The sequence below is a fragment of the Corvus hawaiiensis genome, chromosome 9 (genome assembly GCF_020740725.1).
Source record: "Corvus hawaiiensis isolate bCorHaw1 chromosome 9, bCorHaw1.pri.cur, whole genome shotgun sequence".
NCBI classification, from domain to species: Eukaryota; Metazoa; Chordata; class Aves; order Passeriformes; family Corvidae; genus Corvus; species Corvus hawaiiensis.
The window spans coordinates 27,104,407-27,125,173 of NC_063221.1; the positions used below are offsets into that span (position 1 = coordinate 27,104,407).

Sequence of the window (20,767 nt, forward strand, 5' to 3'; positions counted from 1 at the left end):
AGGGGGCCCCTGGCTACAAACGTGAGCTGAGTGCAGTCTTGAGTCATTACCCCTGAACACCCACCCTGGAGCGAGCAGGACCTTGGTCAGTGAAAGCAGGTTTTATAAACTGTGAAGGATTTGCAAAGGCGTGATAAACCCACACAGGGAGGGCTGCACTCCGTCCTAAAAGGCAGCTTGGAATTATTGTTGGGTGAGCTTAACTCCCAAAACTGCTGCAGATATTGGGTAGTGGAGAAACCCAGGGCTGCAGCTGCCACGTGGCTACGAGCGGGGCCAGCTGGGTGTGTGCCCAAGGGGCTGCCAGGGGGCAGGAGCCCTGCTCCACTCAGGGTCTTTTGAAGGACCTGGGGATGTCACTTCGCAGTCGGAGAAGTCTGGGCTCTCAGATTCTCATTAATAAAGAGTTTAAAATAGTTCTAAAATCATACAGGTATGAACACCTTTTTTTTTCACCTGTTGGAGGGGAGAGTGCTGGTTTGAAAGCGTCAGTGTCAATGTACCCTATAGTGTGACACTGCAACGTGTGTGGCTGTGTTCTTCATTTCCCTGGTATATTCATGTACAGGGCTCCGTTTGGGCAGGCTTTTAATAGCAGTGGGGGGGGAGATCAAAGTGCCACCAAGGCAGCGTGTTCAGTGCCTGGGTATCGAGTGGTCTCTGTGGTTTATTTACAGTAATTTGTTACGCATTTTTCACAACGGCCACACCAACCCCAGTTCTCTGCATTCACGAGCGTGAGGACGTCGTGGTGAAAGACACCACCATTTTCACCCAGTTACTCCTCTGACAAGAGGTTCTTGTCTAGAATGTGAAATTGTAGAAGCCCCCAGCTGGTGACTATAAATTCCTGCCTTAATGGGCTGTGTCAGACACGTCGGGGGGGTGGCTGTGCCGGGAGGGAACCTGAGACGGGATGCCAAAGGGAGGAGTTTCCATCCAGCACTGGCAGTCGGGAAAGCATTGGTGTGTTTGGCACGAGAAGGGAGCCGGGGGTCCCTCCAGCCCCTCTGCAGGGAAGGTGACACCCAGGGGAGAGGGGCACTGCAATAACGCACAAGTGGCTTCCCCAGCTACAGGGTCCCTCAGTGGTCACACACAAGTGCCTGTAAAAGATTAGAACAACAGAATGAAGTTTCATTCTTGTCTGGCCTATCACAGGTTTAAAAGTTGTGTTAATTTCCTGTCCAAAACTTAACCAAGGCAGTTGTTGGTTGGGCAGTGTGTGACTGTTGCTCACTTCAGAGTTGTCCAGATGTGACTGTTCTAACTCACAGCAGATTCTTACTTAATGGTTTCCTTTTGCTGTATCATTTTTGCTGAGATGATCAGTTTGCTGTTCTTCTGTTACAGATATTCACTGTCAGTTTTCATTGCTACTTTCAGACATTTTGAGGATTTCTTGGATCTTTTGTCCTCCTGTTTTTGCCTTTCATCAAATTTCTGCATTATCACTTGGAGCTGTGGCTTAGGCCAGGGCAGCTGTATTAAGTACAGTTTCCTCCCCTCCTCCTGCCCATGTAGGCACCAACCTGTGCTGTGCCTGTGATTTGTTGTACTGTTCCTCTTTTTTCCTAGATGTGAAGGAGGATCTCTCTTCCTGAGAGAGTGTTCTCTACGTCTGTGTAACAAGTAAAGGAGGTAGCAGTAGTGTCTTCTGCTATTGCTTTAATAACCTGTTCAAAGAAGTACAGCAAAGCCCTGAGAAAAAAAAAGTTACTGATAGTTGGTGGTGTTAAGTTCTTGAAACATAAAACCAGGACCAGGCTCTGCTTTGAGCTGAAGTGTTCAGTGCAGAGGGTCTGCAGCATTTGTCAGGGGAAAATGCTTTATTTTGCTGGCACCACAGGCTGCACTTTCAGAATACTGTTATATCTGACAGGCCAGTCCTAGGTTCAGCCAGTGCTTTTCTCTCTTCAGATGATGATTAGAGAATACTTTAGATAATTTAAAACACTAAAAGGCAGCTGATCCAGAAGAATTCTGTGATTCTGTGAAATATAGTTCAGAGTAGTCAGGAAATTAATCACTTGGAGAACCCCTGGCGTTCTGTCTTTTGAACCTTCTCATAATTCCTCTGAGTTCTGCCAGGAAATCAGAGGGGGAAATCCTCATGTAGCTAAATTAAGAGATGACTGTGAATTTTACCCCACAGCTGAATTGCCAGTGGCAGGCACTGTGTTCAATGAAGAATTGCCAGGCAGACTTGTATCTGTAATTAGCATTTCTCACAAGCAAGGGCTTCTGCTGCTGGGTGGCACCAGCAAGAGGCTGCTCACTCCTGGGACAGCTTTCTCCTGGCCTTCCAGGAGTCCTGGCTGGCTGTCCACTTGCTGTGATTCCTGGCAGTGAAAGGAGAAGGGCTTTATTGGGTTTGACAAATGCAATGTTACATGTGGGAGGTGACCTGTGCTGCCTCAGCTGCACACACCTGCCCTCGGCTGGCTCAGCTTGTACCAGTGTCCTCTGAAACAGCAAATTTGGCATTTGCCAAACAGATGATTCGGTGCATTGTGTATCTGATGCAGCAGGTTTATTTTCAGACACATCTATATGTTGATTGTTTTTCTGCTGTTTAAGAAGAACCATTAAAATGGGCCTCTTGCAAGAAATTGCCTCCCTGTTAACAGCAGATTTATGGCTACTGGCCAATACTGTCCTAATAGTGTATCCTGTTCAAAATTGGTATTTATGTACCAAAAAATGCTTTAAAAGCAAGTAAATGAAATATCATGTTAATATAAATGTTAGTGAAAATATCTGATCTAAAGTTCATTAATATTTAAAAGAAGCTTCTGAGAATGTGGTCGAGGAAGGACTACGCAATAGCTGTATGTTGCCTATATTTTTTTTGAAAATATATACCTCAAACATATCAATAGTTGAATCCAGCTTGGGAGAACTTGTAAAGTCATATTAGTATATGAGAAGAAACATAAAACTTGGGTTACTTACTTAAGCTGTTGTCTGTATTATCCAGGTGACACTCTTTTAACACATGAGAATTAAATCTACAGTTCTGGATTTAAGCTTGTGTGGCCCAAACAGTTCACAAAAATTTTAGTTACTACAGAATAAGTAAAACCTTCCTCTCTAAAAATTTTGGGAGTAGGCAGCGTCCTCATCTTGCCAAAGAATTCTTCCTAAATGTAAAAAAAAAAAAGAAAAAATCATAGAATCTACTTTCAGTTGCAGATACTGGGGGCTCTTCCTCAGTCCTTACACTGCTCAGTTCTGTACCTTAGCACTTTCCTAGGTGCCCGTAAGGTTTATTTGCCTGCTGGCATGTGGAGTTTCTTGTCCATGTGTCTCCTGTATGAACAATTCCTGGAGATCAAAAGCTTTTGCAGAGAACCACCACGAACAGCTCCTTGCTCAAATACTGCCCTCAGTTCTTATTCTCAGTATAATTATAGCCCCAAAATTGCAAAGTAGGAGTGGGAGTTCGTACAAATATTTGTAGGACTGTGAATTGTACTGTGCTGTGGAAGGCTAGGAAAGCCTCAGAGGTGGTTTTTAATGGAAATATTTTGATTTTAGGAGCAGGTGCCTGTTCCTGTGTATCACCCCACGCCGAGCCAGACTCGCCTGGCCACGCAGCTGACGGAAGAGGAGCAGATCCGGATAGCGCAGCGGATTGGCCTCATCCAGCACCTTCCCAAAGGAGTCTATGACCCCGGCAGAGACGGCTCCGAGAAGAAGATCCGAGAGTAAGTCCCAGGGACTGAATGGAAGGGATGTGGCTGTTGCCTTGGTTTGTGATGCTGCCCTGGGATACCTGACCTTGTCATCCTGGGTTTGCCTTATTTTCAGGGACTGTAATTTCATGTAGTTTTCTAAAGGAAAATAAAGCCCTGCAGAAGGCTGATGTGATGAGTGCCATCCCTGCCCAGGGTAGGGGGTTGGAACTCCATGGGCTCTAAGGTCGCTTCCAACCCAAACCACTCTATGACTCTGAGGCTCTTTCCTTTATCTTATGCAAGGATACCCCTCACAGTATCTACAAATACTAAAAGCATCCAGAAATAGATATTACTGTTTTTCATTTCCAGTTTGGTAACAGCAGCTTAAATATTTTATTTTTCCCCCCCAGATGTGTCATTTGTATGATGGACTTTGTTTATGGGGACCCTATCCGATTTCTGCCATGCATGCACATTTACCACCTGGACTGTATAGATGACTGGTTGATGAGATCCTTTACCTGTCCATCCTGCATGGAGCCAGTGGATGCAGCACTGCTTTCATCATATGAGACTAACTGAGCCAGGGTTTCTCTACTGAACCTTCAAGGAGACCATCCACTTCAATGGGTTTGATCCCTTTGTCATTCAGCCCAAAGAGCCAGGAATTAGGAATTAAGATCATGCACAAAGTATACATTTCCTAATAAATAAATAAAAAAATATTCCTGAATGGCTGCAAATATTGGAAAACATAGTATTTTAGAGACTATAGAAAAGTAGGTTGTTATTTTTAATGTAAAGCCTTGACCCACCATTGTCTTTTAATGTTTGTTCTTACACCCATATATAGGAATTGTGTAAAGTGTTACAGCAACTGTAAATGTTAAAACTGCGTGTATCCAATTTTATTAGCAGCAAGATAAGAGTATTTTTTTTCCTAAATAAAGTAACCAGTTCTGTTCTGATTCTTTTCACAAGTCCTGGCATTTGGGTCAAGGCTTTATTGAAATCTACATTTTATAACACTGGCACAAAGAAATAGTTTTAAGCTTGTTTGCACAGTTCTTTTTCTTTTTTTTTTTTTCCATTGGAGATGGAATTCATTGCCTTAGGTCTTTTTAATAGTGTATTGTTATTGTTGGGCTGGCTCTATGCTTGAAAACCAGTTTATTTATAACCTGTTAAAAGTGCTATATTTTGTTTGCAGTTAGGAATATGCAGACTTCAAAGTGATCTCCTAGCTTGTAAGCAAACTGAGATGCATTATCCCTTTTCTACAAGTGATGCAGATTATGAAGATATGACACAAGTCCTGCAGTGAAACTGTGGTTTCATGGGGTTTTTTTATAACTTCCTTCGGTTTTGATGAAATAACAGTCCTTAAACTTTAATATGTGACCTTTAACTTAATCAGATTTAAAGTGGGCCAGATGAACAATAAATAGTTAAGCTGCCATAACTGAAAAAAAATATATTTGGAACTAATGTAGTGTTAGCATTGATTGCTTATTCTACTTTTTTCTTCCTAAAAATGGTTGTCTTGGATCATAGCAAATGGATACTGCATCTCTCGTTCTTGTAGTTCTTAGGCTATCAGAAGTTAAGAATAAACATACTGTATCTCAGTCTCCTGGATTAAATGTATCTGTTGAGCCCTGCTGGCTGACACATCAGTCCACTGAACAGGAATGAACACAGAGAGGAGAAAAATAGACTTTGTTCTGCACATAAATGCTAAGTTTATATAAACACAGAGTGTCAGGGTAGCAGTGGAGGGGCAAACAGTCCTGCTATAGCCAGAATCACACAATTTCCTGATTTCTGTAGCAAACAGTATGCGCTTGTTATGAGAAGCTCCAGCAAAGAGTGTAGCTGAAAAGACCTTTTACCACTTAGCATGGTTTTTTTCCCTTTTTTCTTCTCCCCCACTCCCTTAATGTACCTACTGTGACTTCTGTGCATTCAGTGCCACCCTGACACAGTGAGAAGGCCCTGGTCTTGTGAAGTGAAACACAGTCTCAAGCTAACCACAGCAGACAGGGGGATGTTCGTTGATTGTGTTTCAGCTATAGTTTGAGTTCTTGATACAACAAGTTGTGTTTCAAGACCCAGGTCCTTGGAGGACTTAGTGCATTTACAGTAGAGGAGAATTGTAATTCTGTGGGTTATGGATAACTGGTCAGCACAATGGAGAGTCAACATTTGTTTGTTATTCCTGCAGCTGACAGCACCCTGCTCCCTTAGAGAAGAACTCCAAGGAGCAGTCAAAAGGAACTGAAAACACTCTGCAGTTCTCAATTCACTCAAATGGCCACACATTTATCTGGACACAATGTTTTTGCTGAATTCATACATACCTAATTACATGGATCAAAATCTGGGAAGAGAGACCTGAAGTTGTGCAATATCATTGTTCCTTTTCATCATTCCGTGTGTGTTCCTTTGTGTCCTCCTTTCTGTCTGTTTGTTTCAGGGGTTGGGTTCTTTTTTTTTTTTTTTTTTTTTTTTGGTAAAACAATGTCCACATTAAGTATTCATTTCTTTATCTTGTTAAAACTGGCAAATGAACAATTTGAAAAAAACGGTGTTGTCATGGTGGTATTAGTCTTTATTTATTACAAGACTTGATTAAGAAAGATTTAAAAGAAGTAGAAAGTGATAGATTACTGAGCTGAATGCTTTCCTAGGCAGCTGACACCTGAGCAGCTGAACTTTAACACTGATACTGACTGGGCTAAGGGAAGAAATTACTTTTATTAAAGTACTTGTTAAATAGCAAAAAGATGTGAAGGGGTAAAACTGGAGCTGATGACACAAGAACAGTCCAAAAAAGTTCAAAGTTTAGCTTAAAGACAAATGTGTAAATATAACAAATAAATCAATTATTTTTCAAGTTTTTAGGTACAATACTGTTCTGAGTGATTTCTAATTCAAAGACTAATTGATCTGAATTTAATGCAAAATAATGTATAACCTGAATTTTAGCTACAACTGTGGAACCAGATCTGTGTCTTATTTCTACCATGTATAAGATGAAGATACATTTATCTCCTGTCCTAGAGGTGTCTAACAAATTACTTGCACTTCAAACACGTTAAAACAGTCCAGCACAGCACAGCTGGTTCCAACTGGAGTCTCCTGAAGCTGAGTGAGGGGAAGGAGTTGGCTCTGACTCACCTGGACCTGTTCACCCAACGCCAGGGTGGGCAGGCCCATAGAAAAAGGTCTGCAAAGCAGTTTGAAGGAAAAACCAAACAAAAAAGCCTCTTACAGCCACTGTGTGCAAGTACCTGAGTTTGGAGGTGCTTGACAGCCCTCAAGAGCTGTTGCTTTAAAGCATTTTCATAGGGCCCATGCACTGTGATGAAAGCACTGAGTGCAGTGATGTCATTTGTAATTCAGAACTGCAAGTGGCACAGCAGCCCTGGCAGAGACCCAGGGAGGGCTGGGGGATCACCATGCTCCATTTCAGCGGTGTGAGGGACACCGAGTGTGAAAGCCCACACGCAGCAGGTCAGCACCACCACATCACTGCTGTCCCCTCCACAGCCAGAGCTGCTGCAGAACCAGCAGGGAGGGAGGGCAGCACCTGCATCCAGGAGGCACAGCAAGGATGTGGTTGGGTTCCACTTGCAGATTAGAGCAGGAAATGGATTTTCTCTCATACGTCAGAAGGAAACTCCCACAAACCTGAGGCCAGAGATATAATGATGAGTAAGGAATACTCAGTTTTATACAGACCTTTATGCTTAAAAATTGTTGCATGCTACAGGAGTTACCACTTTAATCATTTCACATCTAAGGATAGTTATCCTTATTACTTGTTGCCAGTTCATTATGTAAATCTGGGGGAGAATCATACATTAACAAACAAACCCAGCCCAGAGCATTTCTTTCTGAGGAATATGAGCCACATAAGGGTTTAAAAGCTCCTACAGTCTTGCAGCTTCCCAGGGCTGAAAGCAATTCTGTGTTTGGAAGGCTGACAGTCTCCCTTTCCAGTGGCAGAAGGGTACATTTCTGGGCTGAGGGATTACGAAATACCTGAACTTACTTCAGTTGCCACAGTTTTAGGACTTCAACATTTCCTGTCCTTGTGCAATCGTGGTAAGGATGAAAATTCTTTTGAGTCAGACTGCCAGTGAAATAAATAACAAGATGGCTGAAACCAAACGTACAGGATCTCTCAGCAGTTAAATCCTGGATTAAAAGGACTCAGGAAAAAAGTGGATGCTGGCTGATTACAAACACAGTTTGTTACAGACACCACATTTTTATTAAAAACATACATTCTAGTTGACAACCTATAAAACACATGAATAAAAGCTGTTCAGAAGAACCCTTTTTGACTTAATACCCAAAATAAAAATTAGATTCAAGGATTAACTTTTCTTTTTATAGAGCATTTGACTTTGAAGAATATAATTTATGCTAACCATCCTTTGCAGATTATCTTGCATTTAAACCTGTTCTGGGATAAGAGTTTGGGGCTTTGGAATTCTTGGTATGAAATGCAAAGTTAATGCTTTGTGATAAAGAGAGCAGTCTAAACATACTCTGCTAAAGTATCTTTTTGATTTAAGCAAAAGGAATAACTGTATTCTCATGCTAGGAACTGATTCATTACACATCCACTCTGCACTGACACTTTGCTAAGTAAAAGCTGCAGAGAGGAGTTTATAATGAAGAAATCCTTTGTGCAAAGCCCTTTCTGTGTTCTCACAGCACCGAGGTATTTGCTTACTCAGCAAGAGGGGCCCAGCCACACCGAGCGTGCACAGAGAGCCCCCAGCCCTCCTCTGTCCTCCCAGCTGGAAAACAAGCACCAGAAACTTCAGAAAACTGCTCTTTTCAGCACCAACCCCTACAAAACATTTGTCTTTCTTTCCAAGAAGGCATTTCAAGAGCTCTGCACACAGCAGTAAACAGATTCACCACACACACCACACGGGCCCTGGCTGCCCACACCAAGCGCTTTCCCAGCCTCACTGTGCTTCCTCACTGCACTTTTGCCAGGGCTCTCACTGCACCATGACAGACAAACTTCACCTTTTCAGCATCTTTTGCCCATGCTTCTGCCACATTAGCAGGAGCTGCCTGTGTTATCCAGGATTCACGCTGGGGAAGCAGATTGAGGCAGGCAGACAAGGCAAGAATTCAAGGGGGGAAAAGATAAATCGCTCCAAAACTTTTCTGAGCAGGACAGAGCCATTCCAGGCACTGTCCCACTGAGGCAGAGCTCTGCTACTCCAGAGTGAAAACTGATGCCCTTCAAATCTAGAGCATAAAACTGCATTTTTGTGAGGTTACCCCACTGAAGGGCTCTTGCTAGATTGCCTTTTTGCCTTGGGATTCCTTCTAGAAGGCTGCAAACTGCACAGTCCTGCAGTGTGATCCTGCTGCAAACCATTAGTAAAGGCCTTTAACCTCTGCATTTTCCTCAGCCATCAAAGCTTTCTTTTCTTTTCTTTTTAAAGTATCTTGCCTTTTTGAAGTCCTGAATTTAATAATTTGTTCAAGCAGTTCTGATAACTTTTCAAAAAGCTGTGGCTCCAGAACCTGTTACCACTGTGTGTGAGTATACATACATAGATGTTTTATGTATATTTATATATGCATTTCTTTATGTATGTGTGTGTGTGACAGATCAGACAACAGAGCTGTAGCAAAGGCACTATACATGAAATTCCTGCTGTTCCTTAGAAAAACCAACATTTATTTGCATCAAATAAATGATGAGCCCAGCCAGCATCACAGAATGGAAACCTGAGTCATGTATCCACAAGCCATAAGAATGAAAGGCAAATCAAATTTTTCACAATTGTATCAGTCATTGGAATAATCTCCCCAGGTAATGTTAGATCTCCCAACACTGGACACTTCTAAGATTCAGCTGGACAGGGTGCACGGCCACCTTGTCCAGCCTCCGCTTTTGGCAAGAAAGGTTGGACCACATGATCCTTGAGGTCCCTTCCAACCTGGTATTGTATCTACGACTGAAATATCAAAACTGTAACTGGCACTGATTTTTGCTTCTAAAAACCTCTGCAGCTGCATAACCTTAGTGGTGGTAACAGCAGTGCTGGGTACTGTGCCCAGGTAAGATGACATTGAACGTGAGCCACGTAATTCTGGGATCCTCTGGAGTTAACAGCATTGCTTCACTCCCCAGAATGATTTACTGAACTCCACTGAGATACAGTTCCTATTCTACATCTGCGGAGCATAGACAGCTGCAGGCATCTCACACCAGCACCTTTGCCAAAACATCAGGGAAAGCACCACATTCACAAAGCACCAGCTCACCCTAGGACTGCCCCTGTGACAACTGACACCAAGCACAGCCCCGGGGCTCTGGCACTGCAGACAAACATCCCACACAGCTCCAACACCAAGGATGATGTTCTTACCTTCACACCTGTGTGCTGCAGGATAAAAGGAATGGAAAGAGGAAAACTGTCCAGAGTATTGGGGTTTCTGCGTATCTTCTCTTCCCACCACATCACTGCTGCTCCTATACTTCGCTAAGTATAGAGATATATATATATATATGTATATATATAAAAAACACAAACTTTTCTTTGCCTTTTTTTTTTAAATTTTAAAATTTTTTAATTGCCCATAAAAAGAGCATGAAGAGGGCTATGACTGCTCCATTTTGTATTTTCTGTAAAACCGTCAAGGAGAGAGAAAGCAAGTAGACTTTATTGCAATGCATAATTCTAAAAAGACATTTTGCCTATGCTTAGCCAGCAATGAAAGTAAGTAGGTCCTGAGATTTTAAAAAACCACAGAAAATAATGGAGCACAGCCCAGTCCTACAGAAGCATGGCTGAATTTGAGCAAACACTATGCAGTATTTACCACAGTGCAATGCAGGTATTTATTAGTTCTGTTGCTAATCATAAATCTTAGAGACAGGAATTGACTGCGCACGTCCTCAAAAGAAAGTACTTGTGGGGTTTTTTTTAAACACCTGAAGCAAACCTAGATAGCATCTTTAAAAAATACTCTATGATAACAAATCATTCAATTAAAACACTTGTTGGTACACGCTTTGCACGTAATCTGCCACCAAAATGTATTTGCAGAACATAATGAGAAAAGAAGCAAGTTCATTTCTAGTCTGTTCAGGTTTTCCCAATCTCATTCATCAGTGACGTTGCCAACCATTACCCATTTTCCTGTAGAGCCGTAAACAACATGACTCACCTCTTTATCTTCTCCTCTTCCTCCCAGAGGGGAAACAGTGTTGAATGCATTGTTTTGGTCATTTCATATACATTTGCTTTGCTGCTGTGTTTTTATGCATGAGAAGGCAAAGTAACACATCTTGCAGGTGGAACTGGAGGCTGAGTGTTGTATTTAAACTCCTGGGAGTGCTTTTTGCATTCTGGGACTGACCTGTAGGAAAGCCTTGTCTCACACAGAGGAGCATTAGCTGACGTCCCTGTTGGGCCAGAGGCACACAAGCTGTCAGCCTGTGAGCTTTTAGTCTTGGACCCAGGCCACAGATAACAAAAAATACTAAAGCACTCAATACAGCATTTAATGCCAAAACCAGTGTGAAAGGGGAGAAAATGTTTGATATGATCCTGTTCTATGCTGCTGTATTTCATAAAATGTGATTTCCTAAGCCAAGTTTTGAGGTGTAAACAGCCTGAGGCAAGGCACAGTCAGAAGGGGACAGTCCTTAAACCATCCATCCTTGATGGCACATGGGAACTGTTGATTGCAATAGAACTGTGTGTCAGTAAGCAAAGCAGGCTCCCGTGCCACAGGTGGAGTTGAGCAATTATAAGTGTGTGTTTCCAGATCACAGTAGTTCTGTACCATGTTTGTGGCTTCATCAAATTCTCTTCTAGCCATCCAGAAAAGCTGTGACCATATTCAGTTCCAGCCCAGTGTCCTTTGCCCAACAGCTTGTATCTCATCTCATGTTACTTACAGGAGCTGGGAGCTGATGCAGTTGCACCTCATCAGACCTCAGCAGGAGCTGCTGGCTCTTCAGCCCCTCTCTTCCCTCAGTTCAGTGAGAGACCTTGCATGCAGGGATTCCACATAACAGAGCCCATGATAAAAGGGGTGCCCCTTTTACTGCCTTGCCCTTCCTGCCAGCACCACTTTCAGGTGAGAGCATTATCCCATGGGGCACCATGGCCACTGCTGCAGATATCCAGGAAACTGAGAACGAATTTCTCCCCCTCCTTGGTTACTGGCAGGAAAACACTTACTAGTGCTAGCTTAAAAAAAATGCATTGAAAAAGAAATAAAGTTTGTAGGTTTTATGATAAAGGTCCTACCAAGTGCAGAAAACTTTTCTGCTGTCTGAGTTAGTAATTTTTGTCTTTGGATAACATCTCTGGCTTTGCTGAAGATGGGGAAGAGCTGATTGCAGCAGTTGTTGGCTAAAGATGGTGCACAGAGTGGGTTTCTCAAGCATTGCTCAGACAGTTCAGTATTTGAATGCAGAAGGAACTGCTCTTTCTGCAGTTGAGGTGTTGACTATATCCATCTGCAGTAGTACTTCCATTTCCTGAATCTTGGGCCATGCTTCAATCTCTGATGTACAATTCCATGACAATATCCACTATTTTCTGCTAAGTGAATACCCTGAGGTGAGAACTCACACATTTGTGTTTCCCCTGATTCACTGCATTTGGGACTCCAGACTGAGGAAGCAATTTACTGTCCTGCAGAGCTGCTCCAGGCACCATGCAGAGAAATGGAAAAACCAGCCCAGCATCAACCTTCCAGCCCAGATTGACCCCACGGAGTCTGGATGCCTGCCATGGAGGAGCACCAAAATGAAGGAACTGATGAGCAGAGTGATGTTGGGCAATTCAAAATATAATACACCAAAAACTTACACAGTGACAATGTACCAGACCTTCCACTCATCTTTTCCTCGAGTGAATCCATACTGTTACAGTCCATAAATCCTCATTGCATAAGGAAGGTGATTATTTCCTATGGCTTGGGAGCCAAGGAGTCAAACATCACAGTGAACTACAAAGCACTCAGCTGAAGCTGCAGATGAGGTCTACAGTGCAACTGGTGCTGGTGTTTGACTAGAGGAGACTAGGAAAGTCTTAGGAAGGCAATGAAAAGCTTAGGAAAATCTTGGGATTTTCATTGCTGCAAAGCATCAGGGAAGCTGGCTGAGTATCACACAGTACATCCTTTGTGTGATGTATCTAAGATCAGGCAAAACCAAGTTGTGGGTGAAATTTCAAAGACAAATGAATCTACACTCAGAAGGATTGTTCAGTTTCTGCAAAGTACAATTTATGCTAATTTTCACATGGCATTGCTTGCTTAAAAGATGCTAAGGCTGCCAAAATATTTGAAAAGGACACAACTGGAAGAAGAGGCGTTATATGCATGAAGTAGAACAAGAAACTTTTTTTATTCTATACAAAGAATGACTGAATTTTTACACTGAAGTCTTGATGTGCAGCTTGTAAATAGCGTAACTGTTTATACCGAATTTTGTCTGAATCAAGACATTTATCTGAACTGAATTTATCTGAGAAAGTCACTTTAAAAATGCGTTTTCCATCTATCATTTTAACTTGGAAAGACTTTTATAAAGGGTATCTATTTTTAAGACAATGCAAGTTCTCCTTGTTGAGGAACTGGTGGTTCTGTCTCCTTGCATATTAATTTACAGTTATAAAACAATTTCATTTCCTTTGAGGAGGCAAAAGCAGAGCTATAAACTGTCAATTTTCTCTTCTGCTGGGAACAATCACTTTAGAAAGGATATTCACTGTGAGGTACATAGATATGAATCTTCCTGACAAACATCTCCATTGGAGAAAAAGGGCTCTCAGAAGACCTCCCATCTCCACCCATCAGAATGGGTAATGGGGAAGAAGCTCTTTCAAAAGGGAGGTAGAAGTGTGCCCCAAAACCCCAGAGGCATACAGACATGGAGCTAGCCTGGAGAACAGTAAACACAAGTCAAAGCTGTGGTACCACTGATTTCACCAGTTTTGCAGCAAAGCAGGAATTCCATGGCGTTGGAAAGCAGACCAAGCTCATTGCTCTATTCTCAAAGCCCCTTACACAGGAAATCTCCCAAAAGATCAATCAAGAGCAAAAAGATAAAGGGCTCTCCTTTGTGCTGAGGGAGCCTGCTCCAGCCCCGGCTTCCTCCCACAGGGAACATCAGCCTCTTGCAACATGGACATGTCAGCTTGGGAATCCTAAAAACAGCCACTGTAGGAAGGGATGGGCTGTCACAGTAACTCCAGAATCGCTCCAGCCACTGCAGTGTTGCCATTTCTTAAATGACCTTCAAGGACTTGTGCTTTAAATTTGACATAAGCTTCAGATCATGTTCATTCTGACAGAAGACATTTCCTAAGAACCTTCCATTGTCAAAGAAGGAGTGATGCAGTTTTATACTGTCACCACCTTTCCCCCTGCAATCCTCAGTAAATTAATTCAGCTGCTACAAGCAGCAGACTTGACAGGAAAACCAAACTAAAGAAGAAGTCAAGGTACTTGCATAAGAGAGACCATTCTTTTCACCAGCAGGTTTCTTACAGAAGCAAAAATGGGGCTGGTAAAAGCTGGTATAGAGAAGCTTTCTGTGCACAACTAGAAACGCCCAGGATCCAGAGCTCCTCCCTGCTGTGAGATTTTCTCACACCATTCCAACTAAGCAGGTACTTGGAAAAAGCAATGTTTTCCTTTTCAACTCCCAAGTAGTATGGATCCAAACAAACATTTAGAATTAACTGAGATTAAATCTGGAAATCTTAAAGTTTTGCTGTTTGTTTTTTTTTTCAAATGTTCCCCTTTCACTAAGCAAGCTACAACATAATGTTGCGAACACAAGAGAAAGGCACACGATTGAAAAATGAATTACACAGATGTAAGTATTCAAAAAGCCACTGTTGGAAAAACAATATTTTTCAGGGTTATGGTTGGTTTGAGAGATTTTTTGCCATGTTATTACACTAGATTAATGTTTTATGCATCACCTTTGAAATTTTAAGTTATTTGGTTTTTCACTGACTTGAAAGAGAAGGAAAAATAAATCTAAAGTGTTGGTAATTTTCTGCACCAAATTTTGCAACAAACAGAACATCAAAGAAGAAAAAGTTACGACACTGCTGAGGCTCCACAGTGCATTCCATTTTCTGGGGTGGATTTGGCTTGGTGCAGGGCAGCTTGAATTCTGAAATGTGTCCTTGTTTCCATGGAGTAATTCTTGTAGTTTTGTCTGAAACAAAAGAAGATCCACTCTGATGAATATATATATTTTAAACATTTCCAAGTTATCTTTGTATTACTGTTTTAAGCAAAACAACTGTAGACAGCAAAAAAGCCTTTCTTCGCAAGCTCCTTTGTTGCCTACTCTAAAATACAAGGCATGTGTTCCTGGCCAAACAAGGCAGCTCTTTGTTCTTTATTTGTAATTCCACTGTCTGGCAATTACCAGAAAAATATAGCTTAATAAGAAATTGAATCTGATCCACTCAATCAAAATACTGAGTCCATATTAATTATCTGTAACATCCACTTAGTTTACATTCAGAAATTAGAATTTCCCCCCCCTCAAAGTATAACTGACAGATTTGAATACAAATATTTTCAGCATTAAAAAAAATCATTTTAATAAGGTAGACTCATTTCAAGAAAGTAAAGAGGAAGGGGGGGAAAAAAAAAAGAGAGAGAGAGAGAGAGAGAGAGAAAGAGAACCTGTCCTGATCCAGAGGAGGGGAACATCCCCATCTCCATCCTATGTTTGCCAACAAATACTGTGTGTAGGAAATGAAGGCAGACAATTTGCTGCTCCAGAGCTTGGAAAGAGAAAGTGGGCACACACCAGATTCCATATCAGCTTTTGAGGAGCAATTCACCATCCCAGGGAAGACTAGCAGGATTTCCACCACACACATCTAGTGCCTGGCTCCGCACTGTCATCTGCCTATAGTTTCCAGTAGCTCTGTCATGCTCTAAAGAGTTACTGGAGCATTCAAAGAATCTGTATTTTCATGGAAAAGCTTATATAAAAAACCAAAAAATTTTCCCCAGGACCACATAGAAAGTGCAGATCCTACTTAGTAGGAATTAGCATGTCAGCTCCTACAGGATGGATACAGAATCCAGATACAAAAGAGGATTAGACCATGCTAATTTTCTTGTAGAAGATATTTGTCATCTTTACAGAAACATAACATTAAGTATTAAACTCTGTGTATCTTAACAGCCTTTCAGTTCAGAATTCATAATTCAAACCAAGCATGGCAGCGTGGTATCTGTCTGTGGCAGTGCCAGTCTCTTGGTGAAAACCAGGAATTCCATGCCCATCCTACACCAGCTTATAATTTTATGTATGCAACACCCAAGAGGCTGACTGAGAAAAGGAGGTGGCGAGGTTCTGCTGTGTGCTGATTTGAAACCCCTTGAAGTTTTTCCTTTAAATTAAATAGATTTTGTCATGCAGAGCCTGTATTTCTCATGAGTACACTGATATTCTTGTTTGTAGTTTACAGTCATACAAATAGAAATATTTCCATGCATGACCAAGCCAAAACTGTTTATCATCTCGTCCCACTCTTTCTCCCAGAGCTGAGGATCCAAGCCAGCAGCAGTATGTGGATTTAGGTCAGGCAAATCAAGCGTCATGCACCAGCCAAGCGCTTGCCTGCGCTCCTGCCAACTGCAAACAGAATTCTGCAGCCCCAACCCCACCAACGCCCTGCTCTCCCTCTCGTGGCTGCTGAGACACTCAGTGTTTGTAGCTGAAAGCTCATAAACACAGAGCATTTTAATGCCACAGGTGGAAATGTAAGAGCTGCACTTTTATTTATGACTGACTGAAACAAGGGGTTTTGTAATGAGGGGTTTTTTTTTGCATGTCACAACAGTGTTCAAGAGTTCTTTGAGCACAGCAAGTCTGAGTAGCAGCTTTCAGACACTGGGCAACAGCACATTTTTCAGAGTTGCTGTCTGCTGGTGCACCCCTTTAATCCAAACACCTTCTCCTGAGGGGACCTGAGACACATTCAGAGCTGCCAGGGAAATGTGCAATGGCCAAGCAGCAATGACAGAAGTTCCAGCTGTAATCAGCAGCTCCAAATCATTCATTTCTAGAGCTCTCCTTAAGAGAGATGTGAACAAAGGAAATGAGGACAGGAGAGGTGTGTTTAGAGGAACATGAAGCCAGTTGAAACACTTTCCACTGCACTTTGCTAATGCAATTTTTGCTGCTCTTAATATCTTCCATGAGTCTACAGAGAACCAGGCTCACAAGCACAGGAGATTAAGGATTGCAATATTTTAATTTTTGTGCTGACAGGCTTTTGTCATAATCTTTGGTAGGCTTGATTTGCTACTCTGACTTGCAGAGTGGCCTGACTTGGACAAAAAACAACATAGAAACTCTGTGTGACCTCTCTGAACCGGGCGCAGGCATCAGTTTTGTAGCTGCTGACGCTTGTGGCACTGACTCTGCACATCTGGACTCGCTCAGGATCCAGGCAGAGGTGAACTACCTTGATACTGGGATGCTTGAAGAGGGGGAAGAGTTGTTTGGGTTGGATTTCCTCTCTCCCCACCACTGCCAAAATTTGGCTCAGCAGAGAAGTAAAGGTTCAAACAGACGCAAACCCTGTATTTATTAATTTTATAATAAAGAACACACATGATCAAGCCCAACTTCCCAATAAACCTATTTTGCTAGAAAAATCAATCACACAAAACAGTAAAAGCAGGTATTTAAGTTGCCTCGATGCAGATGAAACAATACAAAGATACCAAGTGTAACCTGAAGCATTATCTTAAATGTATTTCATCAAGGAAAGAAACAGGCACTGCTGGCCATCAATTTAAGTAATGCTATTTTAGCCATAACACAGAGCTTTGATTTAATTTAATACATCTTTTATATGAATAAGCAAATAGACTACAAAGATTATTACATTTTGTTACACATGGATTATTTCTTATGGAAACTTTTGACATTTAGATTAAGATATTTAAATTTTTTTTGGCTCTTTTTGCAAGTCCCAGACTGAACAAATGTAACACCTACCACTGGAAAGGTCCAAACCAAAACTAAGGCATGCACACTCCCACAGGAAAAATGAAATGAGTTTCCACAATATTAATGAAATGCTTCTGCTTCCTGCTAACCAGTAAAACACCAAACTGACCCATCAGACACCAACACAGGCTTTTCACTTACTTTGCTTTTTCCAGAAGTTTTATTGCTTCTTCTCTTCTATCCTGCTCCAGATACAGTATTGCCAGCTCCAGCAAGGCATTTGGAATTAGATAATGGTCATATTTTATCTTCTTCTCACTGCATTGGAAAAGAAATAGCCTAGAGACCTTGAAATGATATATTGTTTCCCTCATTTAACAGGTCCAAACACAAATAACTAGGAGATTAGCTAAGATCAGAAGGAGCTATCAATCTCTATTACAACACTTGTCATGTTCTCTATCTGAAGCTCTCTTCTGGGTTATTAAATGTGTATTTTGCATAAGCATCCTACACAATATGTATAATCTCAGGATTAGAAAATAATGCCTTTATTATCAGGAAAGTGTTAGAAAAGATGACAACATCATGAGCTCTATCCATGTGAGCTGACAAGAAGAGGTGCCATGCACCACATGATGTGCAGAAGTTCCCATTGTAATCACGCTCCCACCTGCAGAGTGCATTTGGCTTCTTGGGTACACCTTCTTCATGACCGGGAAGAGGAAGGGGGCAAAAAAAGTAAGTGGTATCTGAAAAATTTTGTGCACCTACAGTCCCCCCAAAAGGAGAAAATACCTCAATAAAAATTGCATATTTGAAATTCTTCAACACATGGCTAACAACACTGGAAATTAAAATTTAAATACCTTGAAGTAAACACTAAAGATACTGCAGTCCTCTCCCTTCTATTCATATCATGGCTACATCTCCTCTTACTTGAAACTCAAGAGCTCTCCTACATGCCAGGTATGAAAACTTACTTTAAATAGATGTAATTAAAATGGTCTTCTGCTTCTGAGATCTTGCCCAAATGCTTGAGGCATAATCCCTTTAACAGCTTTATCACACACCGGTCATCTGCCAGTAGTTCTGTAGCTGCAGGAGGAAGTAAATGGCACATTTTAGAAAACTCTAGAACAGAAGAGACTTTCCTACCTGTAGGGAAACTTTCAAAGGTAAGTGTCAGCACAGTCCATCTACTGAAACACAGAAAAGAACTAGTTGGTGAATTTAATGCAGAGACAAACACACATCAAGCTTTTCAAAAATTGATCAAACTTTGTGCAAAAATTGTTAGGATGTTCTTTCCCTCCCTACTCCCACTGAAAGGCTATTCCACAGTCTTACTGCTCTGACACCTAAAAACTAATTTAGGGTGTCCATTTCGTAAATACTGAAGTCAAATTTACAGTCTCTCCACCCTTTGCCTTTATTGCCCTGTACAACTCTTCTGCTTCCTGACTTGTAGCCTCATAGTCCATTCATGGGCAAGAATTTTGTCAATTCTCTACCTTCATTTGGCTAAATAAAAATATGTGAAACTTTGCTACCTGTACCTCACATCCTACCATTTCTTCTTTGGAGTTTATACTTCTGAGTGCCCAGAGTCTTACCAGCCTCACCTAGTTCTAAGTCCTTATTATCAACACCCTTTCTTCATCAGAAAATTTTGCATAATACATTTCAAAGACAACTACTGGGTTTTTCATAGCCAATCCACATAGGCAGCTTACTCTTAAAAGTTTACAAGCAAAAATCTTCAGCTTAGTTGCTCATTTCCAATTCATTAAATATGCCTGAAAACAGCAAGTCAGTATTTGAAACAGGCAACACTTTAAATTGTTGGCATGTTTAAAATACATCCCAGTTTTCAATTTCATGTCCTCATAGTGTTCTAGAAACATGAATCGGCTACAAATCCCTGCAAAATGCAGCCTTACCCACAGTTTGCCAACTGAGAAAAAAAATGGAACAGGGAAATACTGTTGATGATGAAACAAAATGGGTGACAAAGAAGGTGAAATGGTCAAAGGCCTTTTTCTAGGATGTCACCTTCACTGAAAGTATTTTCCCATTCTCTTTTTCAATTAATTAAAAATAGATAGTTTTAGCCAGTCTTTCAGGCAACCCTTTCAAATCTTGTGTAACTCACTGCACAGAAGTTCAAGGCCCTAGAAAAGACTGCAATGCAGTGTTTTAGCCTATATTCCTTTATCAACAGGGGCTTGATCCTTTTGCAGGAAGGTTGCATATAAAAGTAATGAGATCAAATATTGGTCAAGGAAAAACTTTGTGAGAAAAGCTGTGCAGACTGCTTGAACTCTCACAGGAACTGGGAAAGACTGACAAGAAATAAACACCAATTCAATTTTCTCATGGATAGTGAATTAAGAGACTGAGAGAAAATGTGGTAGCAGAGCCTGTTTCAGTTAAATCCTGTACTGTGCTCATTGACAGGAAGGCCATCCCTTGTGTCCTGGATTTCTGCAGCACACTGGTGACACCAGTCAGCCCAAAGGTCATGTCATAAACTGACAGCACTTTTAAAACAAAAAAACAAACTCCTCTCCTATTTTATCCTTCAAAATTGAAATATCTGAGGTTAACAAAGCTTCAGGATCCAAATAATCAAGCCAATGCATATACTGATTTTGATCTAGCAAAATAAACAGTCCTTTAACACATCATAAACCATTCCTAACATACATTTGTGGATAGAAAATCACTTGCTATTATTTTAAGTTATTGCTATATTAAAAATAAAAAATATTCCTATCTGCATAAACCATTTATGGTTTCCTTATCTATGTTCCTCCTGTGATCCAATTAACTTTACTAATGACTGTCTCTCTATTCACAGATAGTATCTTTAGCTATTGCCCTGTAAAATAAATGCTTAAACCGTACCACTGGTTACCTGAACTTCTTGCCAATGCTTCTTCTGCTTCATTTAAAGTCTCTAACATGCCTTCTGTTAAGTTGGGACATTTTCCAATTACAGCGTAGCCATTCCAGATATACATCATTTCCTAGGGTCAGGGAGAAATGACAGCATCATTAATTACAGCACTGG

General features: G+C 41.3%; 2 protein-coding genes across 4 annotated transcripts in view; one reads left to right on the plus strand and one right to left on the minus strand.

Annotated features, from left to right (window-relative positions):
* RNF11 (ring finger protein 11) overlaps positions 1–5,311 on the plus strand; it is a 30,282-nt gene extending 24,971 nt beyond the window's left edge. Inside the window, exons 2-3 of the mRNA XM_048313048.1 lie at positions 3,541–3,710; positions 4,094–5,311. Of these exons, the coding sequence (XP_048169005.1) occupies positions 3,541–3,710; positions 4,094–4,265 (342 nt within the window). The 3' untranslated portion in view covers positions 4,266–5,311. The remainder of the gene's footprint in view (positions 1–3,540; positions 3,711–4,093) is intronic.
* An 847-nt stretch (positions 5,312–6,158) lies between these two features.
* The window catches only part of TTC39A (tetratricopeptide repeat domain 39A), a 51,635-nt gene continuing 37,026 nt past the window's right edge, over positions 6,159–20,767 (minus strand). For 2 of the 3 annotated variants that reach the window (XM_048313046.1, XM_048313044.1), the window contains exons 15-18: positions 20,612–20,723; positions 18,675–18,789; positions 17,893–18,009; positions 6,159–14,922 (exon numbers count right to left, since the gene is read on the minus strand). In XM_048313046.1, the coding sequence (XP_048169003.1) occupies positions 14,802–14,922; positions 17,893–18,009; positions 18,675–18,789; positions 20,612–20,723 (465 nt within the window). In that variant the 3' untranslated portion in view covers positions 6,159–14,801. The remainder of the gene's footprint in view (positions 14,923–17,892; positions 18,010–18,674; positions 18,790–20,611; positions 20,724–20,767) is intronic. The other variant, XR_007205392.1, reaches the window with a different exon arrangement.